The 13,677-nt window shown below is 40.5% G+C and overlaps 3 protein-coding genes across 3 annotated transcripts; 2 read left to right on the top strand and 1 right to left on the bottom strand.

The window, feature by feature from the left end:
- Positions 1 to 617: 617 nt before the first annotated feature.
- Positions 618 to 1,542, top strand: Bfra_008422 (putative autophagy protein; the record flags this gene model as incomplete). The annotated part of the gene is made up of 3 exons (XM_037338785.1): positions 618 to 911; positions 968 to 1,055; positions 1,124 to 1,542. 3 exons carry the CDS (start codon positions 618 to 620, stop codon positions 1,540 to 1,542), a joined length of 801 nt encoding a protein of 266 aa, XP_037192091.1.
- Positions 1,543 to 6,629: 5,087 nt separating this feature from the next.
- Positions 6,630 to 7,703, top strand: Bfra_008421 (putative gpi anchored cell wall protein; the record flags this gene model as incomplete). The annotated part of the gene is made up of 1 exon (XM_037338784.1): positions 6,630 to 7,703. The coding sequence occupies one exon, from the start codon at positions 6,630 to 6,632 to the stop codon at positions 7,701 to 7,703; it is 1,074 nt and encodes a 357-aa protein (XP_037192090.1).
- Positions 7,704 to 9,727: 2,024 nt separating this feature from the next.
- On the bottom strand, positions 9,728 to 11,735 carry Bfra_008420 (putative high-affinity glucose transporter protein; the record flags this gene model as incomplete). Its single annotated transcript, XM_037338783.1, has 6 exons — positions 9,728 to 10,515; positions 10,574 to 10,865; positions 10,916 to 11,088; positions 11,186 to 11,478; positions 11,548 to 11,630; positions 11,682 to 11,735. 6 exons carry the CDS (start codon positions 11,733 to 11,735, stop codon positions 9,728 to 9,730), a joined length of 1,683 nt encoding a protein of 560 aa, XP_037192089.1.
- Positions 11,736 to 13,677: the final 1,942 nt, after the last annotated feature.

The following is a 13,677-nucleotide window of genomic DNA, read 5'->3' as shown; positions in this document are numbered from 1 at the left end:
GACACTTAGTTATCTAGTTCTTATAGCTTCTCTTTGCAAACGCGTGTTGATGTTTCAGGGATCTTGAGCTGTGTTGAAATCGGCTTCAAATGAGCATCAGGTACCAAGATTAAAACAAGAACAAGGTTCGGACATAAAGTAGACTTTGCTATAATAAGGATCCTTCCGGATCTTAGGCTGGCCGGTGAGCTACCAATGCGGAGAAACATACTCCGCTACGTTCAGATTCTTCTTTTCGATGGTGTCGTTGCTAGTAAGTGTAAACTCTATGAGATTTCTCACCGCCGCTGCATCATTGACCAGTTCAATTGTAAAGGAAGTTCTGAGCGTTAGAATTAGTTCCAAAAGTATGCCCAACGTTCGAATTTGCAAGTTCAAGGTCTGATCACCTAATATCCGAAGTATGAAACTTCACGTAGCAAGCAATACCTAGGTATCGATGCAAATCATCAGCCTCAGCCTTGCATGATTAGTCACTCTGAGCTAAACCTTAACGAGTGTTGAGTCGCTTGCAACAGATGTTGTAGCCTTCCAAGATTGATCTCACAGCCTTACTACCTAGGTGGGCATGAACACCACTTGGAAACGTACATGTTGAAGACCAAAGAACTCTCGTTATGCAATCCCTCATTTGGGCCTCTAATATACCATTGTATATCACTCATCCTTCTTCTACAATACCTTATTTGATCAATGTACCCCGGGTCTCTTATCTGCCGCTCCTTTTCCCACGATTGCTATCTTTCTTCGGGGAAAATGTTACAAGTTTCTCCTATGAAGGAATTCTATTGAAGAATCTACCCGTTGGTCTATTATGTGATCTATATCAACCAGAATTGCCATGGAGAATAGAGTTAGGAGATGGTCCATCTTTTGATATTCATGATACTTTTATCAATAGCGTCAAAGAAGTATCTGCCCTCCCTCGAGATATTTTCAGCCTCGTTTACTAACAATCTAATTCCAGGCCGATTTCATACGCAATGGAAATGCGAAGGGTATAATGAGCATGTCAAAAGAACATTCGACGCAATTATGGAACTCAGTTCAAGATAGTATGATCCCTTTTTGATCTACATATGCAATATCGACATAGCATAAACTAATCTTACAAAACCCGCAGATGATCTTCACACCTACCTCAAGATTTCTACCATTCTCCTCAACCCCGCTACTCCTCTAAAGCATATTCCATTACGTATATATCTACCTTCATCTTCATCTCCATCTTCAACTCCTCATCCAGCTTCCTCGAGTTCATCAAAAGCTCCAGGTACTTCTTCTCCACCTCCACCACTTTTCGCATTTAAAACGGTACAAACTCTTATACAACCACAAACTGCATCTCGTGAACCTCAAACATTAGGAGGGGCCCTCAACACTATTCTTCCGAGTTTATTTCCAAGTAGGAGAGATGCGATTTTAGCGGATGTTATCTTACATGGGGCAACAGTTCCATTCAAGGCACCATTGGAGGATTTAATGAGGGAAGCGAGTTATGCGGATGGATGGTTAAATGTGTGTGTCGTTATGCTGAATTGACATTAGAAGTGATGATTATAATGATTACAATGACTTTATGAAAAGGATGAAATGGCGTTTTTTAATCTTTTGGATTTCAGCTGGGGAAGAGACTGAGGCTGTCAGTTACATTCACCTAGTGGACAATTGATTGATGAGAACATTACGATATCCGACCAACTCAAGGGTCAGTGACTGAAGAAGATTTACGGATTTGGTTCTTATATGATAGTTTTTCCAGCCAATGCAGAATTCATTAATATAAGTATTTATGTGGCTTGGTCATAGTTCAACAAGTGTGGTCATTAAGCTATATCAAACTCCCATGTATCATTTTCATTGATTTAGTGACCTACAATAGCATGATGCTCATTCGACGCAAACCAACTCAATCTACCATAACATATCACATGCAGATTTCGATATAAGGGATCCTCAATTTCCTTACCATTAGCGAAAAGCTCTTCGTCTAGCTGTTCTTCCTAAGATGAACTGTAGGGAAGTTTTGAATTTTGTTCATCGCCACGCAGCTCGGAGCTTTAGATGTCTAGGCGACAGAGGAGATTATTCTTCTTGCTAGTAACTTTGCCGATACCGGGAGTTGAGCTTTCCATGTAAGATGGGCAGCTTGTTCGGGCGAAGATGATTTCGCCAACATTCGCGTATACTATTACTATGTCTATGTCATCTACCTAGTAACTTCTTCTCACCACTTTCTTCTATATTCAGTAACCGATGAGTTGTGTATACAATATATCCAAATCGCAAGCGGCTATCCGCGTCAATGCCCAGCAGTATCCTTTGGAATCGAGGATTATTGAATTATTATTCGAGATGAATGGATAGAAGGTTTACTCAGCTCTTTGACTGTCATTTGTATAGAAAATTAGGAGGTTCTTTTTTTTCTTTCTTTTTTTCTTGTAGTACAGCGGACTTGGAGTTGGGAGGTTGATGATAAAGATGTGGAGATTCTTGATTCTTATGGGGTTTAAATGGATGGTTTCTCTAGATGTGGTGTTGAGGTTTGATGGGGTTTCTGTGGTTATGTTTTATATATTGGTATTTTTGTTGGGTTGGAGGATTGTACTGGACCATCATATGTAGAGGATTTTGAAACTTTGAAACTTGGGAAAAAGGTTTACGAGAGAATGGATGTAGAACGAGTGAGATGAGTTTAAGAGATCTTGAGATGTAGATTATACTTTTGCTTTTCTACATAAAATATACAGTACGGATGTTGAATACGATTGTTGTTGTCTAAGAGTGTGATGGGAAGGAATTTCGCTATAGCTTTTGCGGGGTTAGGATTTGGGATTTGCATCTCTGGGCGAGATTTCACGTGTGTGACGGGGAGAGTGATGGGAGAGCGGGAGTTGAAGATTGATTTTTTGGTAGAGTCATACTAGATTCTGCTCTTGCTCTTGCTCTTGGGCTTCTGGGCCTCTAGTCTTTGAGTCTTTGGTTTGCGACGAGCTATTGGTATCTGTGGTGTACTCGTCGGGTCTTCATCCATATCTTCATTCTCATTTTCATCTTCAACTTATGTATTTTCCCTACGTTAATTCTTTAGTGGAACTTGTGAATTTGGCATTTATATATACAGATATATACAGTTTGAGAAGGGAGTTTGTAGTGGGAAATTTGGGATTTTGTTATTATTCTTTTTATGTGTTTTGGGGGTTGTGTTTGAGTTTTTGTTTGTATTTAGGAATGTATTTATATAGAAGTGTATATTTCTTTTTATCTATCTATTAAATATATATAAGCTGCGGAGGTATTCCTACTTGTAGTATGTAGAGAGTTTGTAGTGTGCCGAGAGATTGCGATTTGGAGAGAATTTGTAGGATGTGGAGAAACTTCGTAGGAGAATGAAGAGGAAAGGAGAGGTGTTAATGTTGGGAGGGGGGAGAATGAATGGATGAGAGGGCACATGCGGATGAAGAGTAAAATTAAAGAGGAATTTCGTAGTGGTATGTATATTTAAATATGTATATATGTGAGAGTCTCGCTAAATTATCTTGTGTGAGATATTGTTGGGAGGGGAGAGGAAACTTATATACCTCAAAATTGTTGAAGTCTAAGTCAGTTTGGTGATCGAAAGGGGGTTGTTTTGATGGAACTTGAGAAGCTTGTGTGGGTGTGTGAGTGTGTGATTGGATGATTAATGAGAAATGAAGTTACAATTGGAGAGTGAGAACAGAGCGAAGTAAAGATGATAAGATAGTCAACACTCCAAGAGCACAGTAGGTAGCTATATATCAAAGTGACTATCGAAAGCAAGACTACTTACCTACGTACCTACATAACAAACAATACAAGAATACAAGAATACACACTGTATGAAAATATCCGACACGCACTTTTCCAAGTTCTCTCGAGTATGTATGTAATCTTACATGATACTATAACATCTCTTTGAAAATCGCAGAGATGGTGTGTTCTCATTATTCCAGAACCTTATACCCATCCCTGTTTTATTATTTCTTGATGGGGTTTATAGATATAATCATGATATGTATCGTTATAGTACTCGATTAGAGGTGAGATGCTGGACGAGCGAGTAGATATCACTGATGTTTCACTTTGTTGTATGCACACAACCTTGGTAATCTTGGTACACCCACACTATTATCATTACGAACAGCCCCCCTCTCTTCGTAGCGAATTCCTTCTCCCAGGCAACACGATCATTGTATTCCATAAGAAGAGGGGGGAAAGAAACTTATCACCTAGACACCCGATATTACAGGAATATCCACCCTAAGAGATTTATAAAATACGCCTTGTAATATATAAGAAACTTAATAGGCGCGTAAATGGATGGATGGATGTTGAGATAAGATTGTTTAAGCGCTGGTGCGATGGGGGTTAAGTGGTATGGGTTATGGGTTATGGGTCATGGGTCATGGGGTAAGGGTTGAAGGTAGAAGATAGATGGAAGATAGATATAGATAACGGTATGGGATATATAGAAGGAAGTCTGTTATGCTTTGATCCTAGGGTTGATGGCATGGCATGGGAGGGTTACTGAATAGGGGATCGAGGTAGAAGATGGTCATTGGTTTCATTGATGGAAGCGAGGAGATGTGGTGTGTAGTGTGTAGTGTACCTAGGTAGTATAGATATGAGACAAAGAAGGAGGCGGATAGAGATGCGAATCCTGACATCTATCTGTAAGCGGGCGGATCGATGGGATATTCGAGGGAATGCGGTTTAAGCTTATTTTGATGTTCTTTACAAAACAATTGTACTGTAGGAATTTAAAAGCGTCAGTGAGCGGTAAGAATACACTTCTCATCTTGGTTATCATATCTTCATCATCGAAATATTAATTTGGGATTGAAACGGGATGGATGAAGGGATGGAGGGATAGAAAATCGGGGAAAATTCGTGCAGATCTTCAGAGTGATCAGGTTTGAGGGAGGCATGGAATGGATGGAAGATTGTGATAGATTCGTGACGATGGAATGGAATGGATGGAATGATTGTTGGAATACTACCTATGTACCTAGTATTTTGTAAATACTAGTAGGTATTCTAGAGTTGATGTGTGGGTAGTACTGAGTAGAAAATACGAGATTGAGATATATATGCAGATATCAGTGTAAGATAACGTATATGCAGTATTCAATGCTGTGTAAGGTTTCTTGTGTTTTCAATGGTTAATGTGAGGATGGTTGTTAATATCATTATCATTATCCATATCAGTATCTATATCAAAAGCACATACGAATCAATGCCTAGTTTCTCTCGTATCTAACATTTCCATATGCATTTTGATCTCCATCTCCATCTCCATTCCATTCCATTCCAATTCTATCATTATCATTATCATTCCAAAATACCAAGTAACACCATCAGATCAATCATCATCATTAATGACGGAATACCTACTTCCTGCTACCACCCTACCACCTACGCCTTCCCAGCGTTTACTTTACCGCACATTGATGGGTAAGGATGTAACTCCACTGTCGATCCCCAAAAATCACCAACACGTACCCGTTCATCCAGGGGTTTGTTGAAGTGTAGAAGCGTTCATCAGCCCCATTTTCCAGCCACTTTTATACTGGATGAAGTATAGATTGGGTGTATTGATGTTTCACATTAATATATGAAGACTTGGCAATGAGGTAGATGGTAGATGTATTTAGGTAGGTATGATAGTTATTATGAGGGACGACTTTCTCTAATGATGTTAGGTATTCGTGTGAAGATTTTGGAAATATACTGGGAGGGAATGAGCTTTGATGTCATAGCCACCGATACATAGACGTTCTATTCTTGGATTTCCACTTGAATGTATTGCATTCGGTTGTGCATCAAAATACTACAATTGGTCAAAACCGATTTGGTTGGATGTTTGGATTCTTGAATACGAAGGAATACAACGTACAAGGGTGTTTAATCTTTCCCCACAGTATGTTGTACAGAGGACGATACGATTATCGGTAATACTGGTGTTATACTGACAGAGTCCCTGGCCGATAATGACGATGGATGTGGATGTACAAACAAACAAATCAATGCTTGTTCAGGGAAAAGTGGTGAGACTTAAATCTTTGTTGTGGTAAAGAAGTAATGATCAACGGGATATGCAAGAATATGTAATGCCGGGCATACTAGGTAGAGAGGTAGTTGATGCTTCTATCAGTTGAGATTATTTAAGTATCTACTGCTTTCCTTTCTCAATTCTATCTTCATCTTTTCATCCTTCTTACTTCCTTGACTCGTACCTACTTCACTTGAATTAGGATCAACAACAACACAATAGCCACCAGCAATAGCCACCAGCAATAGCCACCCGCTATTGCTTATTTTAATTCAACGCATAACGCTGAGAGCTGTCAAAGCTTCAATCAATCAAACCACCTTCTATCTTCTTGTACCACAGCCCCTCACAGCCCCTCTTCACCTCACCTCATCTCAACTCGAATACAAAATATAAACATTTAACTCTCCTCCACTTCCTTCATATCAACCCCCTCAAATTCATCCTCTCTCCCTTATCACTTGTACTCATTTTTATATCTTCAATCTTCAATCTTCAACCTCCAATTCTAAATACCTACACACCTAAATACTCTACAACTCTTGAAGATTTCATCATGAAGTACTCACTTTCCCTCCTTGCTCTCGCAGCCACTACAAATGCTGCTGTTCTCCGAAGACAAAACGTTCCATGTACCTTCTCGATGGCTGCCGTTGGTGATCCCACCGGTTCCATTGTCGAAACCACTATTGGAGAAAATCGCATTGGTGGATCCTGGCCTCAAGGTGTTTATAGTATTGATGCCAAAGTCCTCACTGATGCCGAAGGTCACAATTGCAGCATCTCTCCCACCACTTCTCAATTTCAATGCATTCAAGGTTCTGCCGTTACTCTCTTCACATTGGGAAATAATGGAAATCTGAACTACAACAACTCAACTGAAGATTGGGTAGCCTGTCCAGCAACTGGACCAGGTGAAGATGGAAGTTATAACATCTTTACCCAAGCAAAAACCAACACGACCGGATGCGAAACTATTCAAATAGTCACGGGAGGTTTCAGCTGTGCGGCGTTGGGAAGACCATCCAGTTCATCTACTACTTCAGTTGCTGCTGCGACTTCCACTTCCGCTTCTGTACCTGTAGCTGCATCAACCACTTCTGCAGCTGCAGTTTCTTGCCCGACAGATATTACATCGGGACCTTTCGAATATCCTCATCTGATTGTTCCCGTATCGTCTGAATCTCCAAATCACCCATTTGGTAATCAATACACTGCGCACATCACGCCTCAAAACAGCACAATATTCAATTTCGACGTCCCATCCACAGCCTCCTACACCGGTAACTGTGCCCTACTTTTTCTTTTCCCTGTCGCATCGGCTACTCAAGCTGGCACATACAATTTCACCGGCATCGAAGAAGAAACCACCGAAAATGGTGGAATCGATTTCTCACTTCTAAGTGGTATCGCTAATGCGAATACAACTTATAATACTCAACCAACTGTCGCAACGGATTTTGGAAAAGTTGAAGTTCTTCCCGGTAAGGGATATACGGTTTCGACATTTGCGTGTCCAGCTGGAAAGACGGTCAGCTATGAGGCGAAGAGTGTGGGGGGATTGGGATTGGAATATTTTGAGAATAGTGCACCGAGCGCTATTGGTCTTTATATGGTGCCTTGTGCTTAGATTTTGGTTTTGGAGAGGGACTTGAGAGAAGTTGTTTGGGTATATGATGGTTGGTGTACTTGAATGGGTTGAAGTGTGGAATGGGAATGTGGGATTGGGAACATGGAGTCTGGAAAAGTTTCATGATAGATTAGGATGCGTAGGATTTGCATGGGTAGTAATTTTGATGGATTGAGATTTCTTTTTGGAGAGGGGGAGATTACTTTAATTGTTTAATAGATGCGTTGGTTTGGTTTGGTCTGTGGAGAGTGGAGAGTGGGAAGATACATACACACATGACTTGACGATCATTCTCATGATAGGAAGGCAATGTTCATATGTATCTATCTTTCTATAATACACGGAAGAGGGAAGGAATATGGTCTGCGGGGATTTGGAAAGGAATTGAGGATGAATAATGAAATGAGAGATGGATATGGGGATGAGGATGAGGATACGCCACGATACGATACGATAAATTACCTAGGCATTGAGTTTATGATTAATGAATGATAGTTCTTTAATGAAAAAAAAAATCTGTGTGGTTTGTAGTTTGATAATGTGGAGTGGAGTCTGGTGATGTGGGATGAAGAGTGTAAGGGTGAAGGGTGGAAGCAGTGATGTTGAGGGTTTGAATTATATGAAGATTTTCCGGGGATTTTCTGGGGATTTTGTGGAGAGCTTCGGGGTATGTATGTATGTGAATAGATGAATAGGTGAATAGGGGAGAGTGTGGTGTGGTATGGTGTGTGTGATTTGAGCCTGGTGTTGTTGATTGAACAAATTGTAAATAGGTGAATAGGGAGATAGGGGGATAGGGGGATAGGGGGAGAGTGGTGTGAGATGGTATGGTATGGTATTATATAGTATGATATAGTATGATATAGTATGATATAGTATGATATAGTATGATATAGTATGATATAGTATGATATAGTATGATATAGTATGATATAGTATGATATAATGTAGTATAGTATAGTATAGTATCGTACGATATTATATGATTGTATAATTGTGAGCTTGAGCTAGGGTGAGAGGGAGGGCTGTGGATGGAGTGAATGGTGGAGGGAGGTAGGTAGGTAGATAGGTAGGTAGGATTGTTGTATCTGTGTAAAATGAAGGGTTTAGTAAGTGATTGATTGATTAATGGATGGATGAATGGATGTGATTTCTGGATATAGAAAATAGGGAGTATGGAGTATGGAGTATAAGATTCTGATTGATGAGGAGGTGAGAAGTAAGTGAGTAAGTGGGGAAGGAATATAAAGACATAGAAAACAGATCGAAAATTTTCATTACACACACACACGTTAGTCTTGATCGATCGATATCACAGTATATCTTATTCACCTTTACCAAAGTCCATACGTCCATAAGTCCACTAGCGCACAAGTACACAAGTACACAAGTACACAAGTACACAAGTACACAAGTACACAAGTACACAAGTACACAAGTACACAAGTTCAAAAATGAACAAAACAACACGCATGTAGTTAAATTAATCAATTAATAGGTTGTGTGCGATAAGTAGGTACCCTAGGTAAGTAGGTAGTATTAAGAACAATTGCAAGCTATGCATTTCATTTCATTTATTCGCTCATTCAGTCCCGACAGAGCCAACCAACATAGAGCCAGCCCAGCCCAAGCCAAAAGCCAACCCATGAATACAAACTTCATCCCAATCCATCTCACTGACACTCCCCCATAACAACAACTATTAAAACTCGTGTCGAGAAAGAAAGAAAAGAAAGAGAGAGAGGATTTGTATACACGATGAGCTATACTTGAAACCCCAAGATTCATGATCCGTGATCGATAAACTGACTAGGTAGGTAGGTAGATGATTAGGTATCCGCGAGTTTGAAACAGACAGAGATGGAGATGGAATTGAAAGTGAAAGAGAAAGTATCATGATGATATGATATGACACGATACCATACGATACGATTCCATATCCACATTCACAAGTAACACCCCCATGATCCACCACAACTACAGATAGAAAATCGATCATGAAAACTCGTCAAGAGAACTCAGATCTACTCATGACCCGTCGCAACCGCATTATCATGACCCAATCCCGTATGATGAGCAGGAGAATGGGCACTATGCTCCGCCTCATTTTTCTCATCCACCAAAACCCCTCCATTCTCATGACCCATATCGTTTTTACGTTCATGACCATCGACCAAATCAACAAATTGTTTGCTAGGTCTCCAATGAACGGAATTCTTAGCGCTAGTCTTGCTCTCATACAATTCATCGATTTGCTCCAGTGTCAAGCCCTTGGTTTCATAAATCATGAAGTAGACAAAAGCGATACATACGAAGCAGCATGCAAACCAGATGAAGAAGATCTTGGATTGGAGATTAGCGTTTCCTTTTCCGTAGTTGACGAGATAGGGGGTGGAATAGGCAATGGCCCAGTTGAGAAGCCAATTGGTGGCAACCGACATAGAGAGAGCCTTGGCGCGGACTTTGAGAGGGAAAATCTCCCCGCAGACAACCCATGCGAGAGGGCCCCAGGTGGATGCAAAGAAGAAAATGTAGATGCAGATGAAAGCGATGGAAGCCTTTTGTCCAGCAACATTTTTGGCAAATACAGATCCGTCGGCATTTTGTCCAGTGGTGACGGTACCCAAGACGGCAACGAGGAGTTGACTGATACACATTCCTACAGCTCCCCATAAGAGAAGTGGACGACGACCGAATTTTTCAATACCGTATAAGCCAGGAAGGGTAGATGAAACGTTGACGGCACTGGTAATCATTTGAATGACAAAGGCATTGCTGATTCCAGAGTTCTTGAAGTATTGAGTACCATAGTCTATGTAATATCATTAGTAGTGTTCTATGTATAATTTTGTTTGTAGAGGTCGACTTACAAAAGATGAAGTTAACACCAGTAAGTTGTTGTAGAGCTTGGAGAAGACATCCAGTTGCAAGTCTCTTAGCCATACCACCTCTGAAACAATCAACATAAGAAGCTTGGCCGAGTTTAAGTTCATATTCATGATTTGCTTGAATCTCAGCCAATTCTTCACGGATATATGGATCATTTTGGGGTAGGCGGCGGAGCTTAGCGAGAGATTCAGCCGCCTTTCGATAATTGCCGCGCTTGATCAAGTAGCGAGGGGTTTCGGGTAAGAACAATAATCCGATGACCAAGATGATAGCCTTGATAGATATTAGTAAAGTGCAAGTAGGCTCGAGATGAAGTGACTTACCCAAAGGAATTGAATAGCAATGGGAATTCTATATGATCCAGTATCATTTCGGTGTTGTGTAGCATTATCAACAACAGCTGCAAGAAGAAGACCGATTGTGATAGCTAACTGGTAACATCCAACAATGACACCGCGAATCCATTTAGGCGCCGTCTCGGATTGATAAAGTGGAACTAGGAGAGACAATATTAGTTTATGTTTTTACTTTTTATGCTGTAAGGTTGAATGCTAATGAAGTGAATTGTAACAAGATGACTTGAAAATACTTACTCAAAGCAGAGATGAGACCAACTCCAAAACCAGCAAAGAAACGACCAGCAATGAACATTGGCAATGCAGCAGAAGCTGTTTGTAAGATGACACCAAAGTTAAAGACGATACCGGCAGATATCAACAAAGCAAGACGTCGACCAAAGAAGTCCGCAAGAGGAGCTGCAGTGAGTGCGCCGAAGAAAGTACCAGCGGATAGAATGGAGACGACGGCCGCAGATTGGGATGGGGAAACATCGAGATGTTTATCATTCGGATTCACGTAACCAGTAGAGAATTCGTTTCGCCAATAGCTAAAACAAAGTGTCAGTAAGAAGATAATTCATATTCAAGTCACATCAGTGTCAATGGTGTTCACTTACTCCATGGCCAAAATACCACCAATAGTACCTGTATCATAACCAAAAAGGAGACCACCAAATGCAACGAAACAACCGATGACGATCTAATCAAACTGTTAATTCTGTTCAAGAATACCATGTAGATGGACACTTACTGCTGGCCATGATCTACCTGGAACGCCCGCGGGCTTGACAATTGAGATACCCATCTTGTTGATCAATATTCTTATTAGAGATTAAGCAACAAAGATGGATTAAAGAATGAGGATAGTGTAGTGTATGCCAAAACGGATTCCGTAGGAGAATTTGAATTATGAGGAAGAGTGTTATGAAATTAATGTTGTGTAAGAATCTAGAATTTGTGAAGTGAAAGGAAGAAGGTCTTGTTTATGTAGAGGGGTAGGCAGGTACGATTCCATGTATGAAGTTTATTTGATACATTTCGCATCTAAAAGGGATTAATTGGATAATTTCCGTGGGGAAAGTACCATACGATGAGCAAGGGATTCACTGATTCGGTATGTAAAATGGGTGATTGGATGCATGGAAGAAAAGCTCCAAGGCTTGCATACGGGAAGTACCTAGGTACCTACCTACAGTACATGTGGTGGAAAAGAAATTAGTACACAATGAGTAGCTAATATCAAAACAAAATGAATCTCAAAACTAATGAGACCATAAACGAATACCAATATCAAATCTAAGGCGATTTGAAGTCTTGGCCAAATTACGTACGGAATAGCAATGTTACATGTGACAATAAAGGACAGTATGTGTAGTGTATTTAAGAACAATGTTCATCATATTAATAAAGACTTCTTACAAGTATCTTCAAACTCTAATGGCATCTTGAGCCATTGAGAAGTCATAAAATGCAAGTTGAAGCCCTTGAAAGCATCGACACCCTTCACAACCAATTGAGGGGAAGGGAGGCTGTTTATCGGGCAGTATCCAACGACTTTCTGGGGTAACACCCAACGTCCAATTACAGTGAATCGTATCAAATTTTGCATGCAGCTCGAGTCTCGAGAACCCATTTTCGGTTGAGCTGTTTCTGTCGTGTGACTTCGTTCATTGAAATCGTCTCTTGGACTTGATGATATTTCAAGTGGATATCAAATGGGATGAATGGATCTCATCCCAACAACTTGGATCATCTTCATCACAATTGCTGGGCCATATTGAACGGTGGAATTGACATTCTTAGCTGTCAGTATTCGGTCCGTCAGGTGAACATGATTGTATGAGATGCTGTAAGAATTTGAAGTGAATCGAGGTGTCGTGGCCAATTTTATAGGAATGTGGAGGATTTTCTAACAAGAGGAGAGCTTGTCCTCGGCACAAACGGCGCTAAGATAACCTAAATTCAACCACGTGTAGCCAATGTTCATTTGTGAAGGCGACAACGATATCTTACATGCTTCAATTGGAAAATGGTGCAGAAATCATGAGAGAGGTACATAAGTTCTCAGTCGTACCTTCATTCCATATATCACATGCATGCTGTGTTCGGAACGGGTGGCGAGTTTTTCCTTGGAATCCTAACCAAAACCTATCCAATACACACAACGATTATGTACTGAATGTAAAAAACCCCGCCGCACATGGCTGACGCCGAGAAGGGCATTTCTCATGCGAACTAAAACTTGACATACTTGGCGCATATATCATCGGTCCGAAATCGTTATAGCTATTCGTCTCCTTGCTTCACTTCATTGACTTGGAGGTTGTGTTGTGGTCACACAAGGATATTGTCTTCTTTGCTGCTCGTACATAAAATCGTTTCGTAGTGATGGTACGATTTCTACAAGACCATTCCCCATTTCTGTGTTGTCAGTTTTCATAAGTAAAGTCCTTTGAAGTCTACACAAGAATATACCCAGAATTGGTTTGTCTTAGCTTTGTTCCAGTGGCGCCAATCCAACGATTGCATGGCAATGGTCATTTATGATATTTCCACGGCATATTTTGGTACTCGGCGATTCCTGGATTCATAGATATCTCTTCAGAACCAGATCCATTTTGATTCTGTCCCCTCTTTTCTCTTCTACTCGTTGGTAAGCCGCGATGCAAGCAATTGCTCTATCATACTCCCCATACCATGGCATTATAGTCGGTCCGACCAAACATTTTCTCTTATTGTTGCATAGC

This window comes from Botrytis fragariae (assembly GCF_013461495.1).
Source record: "Botrytis fragariae strain BVB16 chromosome Unknown tig00000061, whole genome shotgun sequence".
Taxonomy (NCBI): Eukaryota; Fungi; Ascomycota; class Leotiomycetes; order Helotiales; family Sclerotiniaceae; genus Botrytis; species Botrytis fragariae.
Note: the sequence above shows the minus strand (reverse complement) of the source record. Positions and strands in the feature narration are given on the sequence as shown.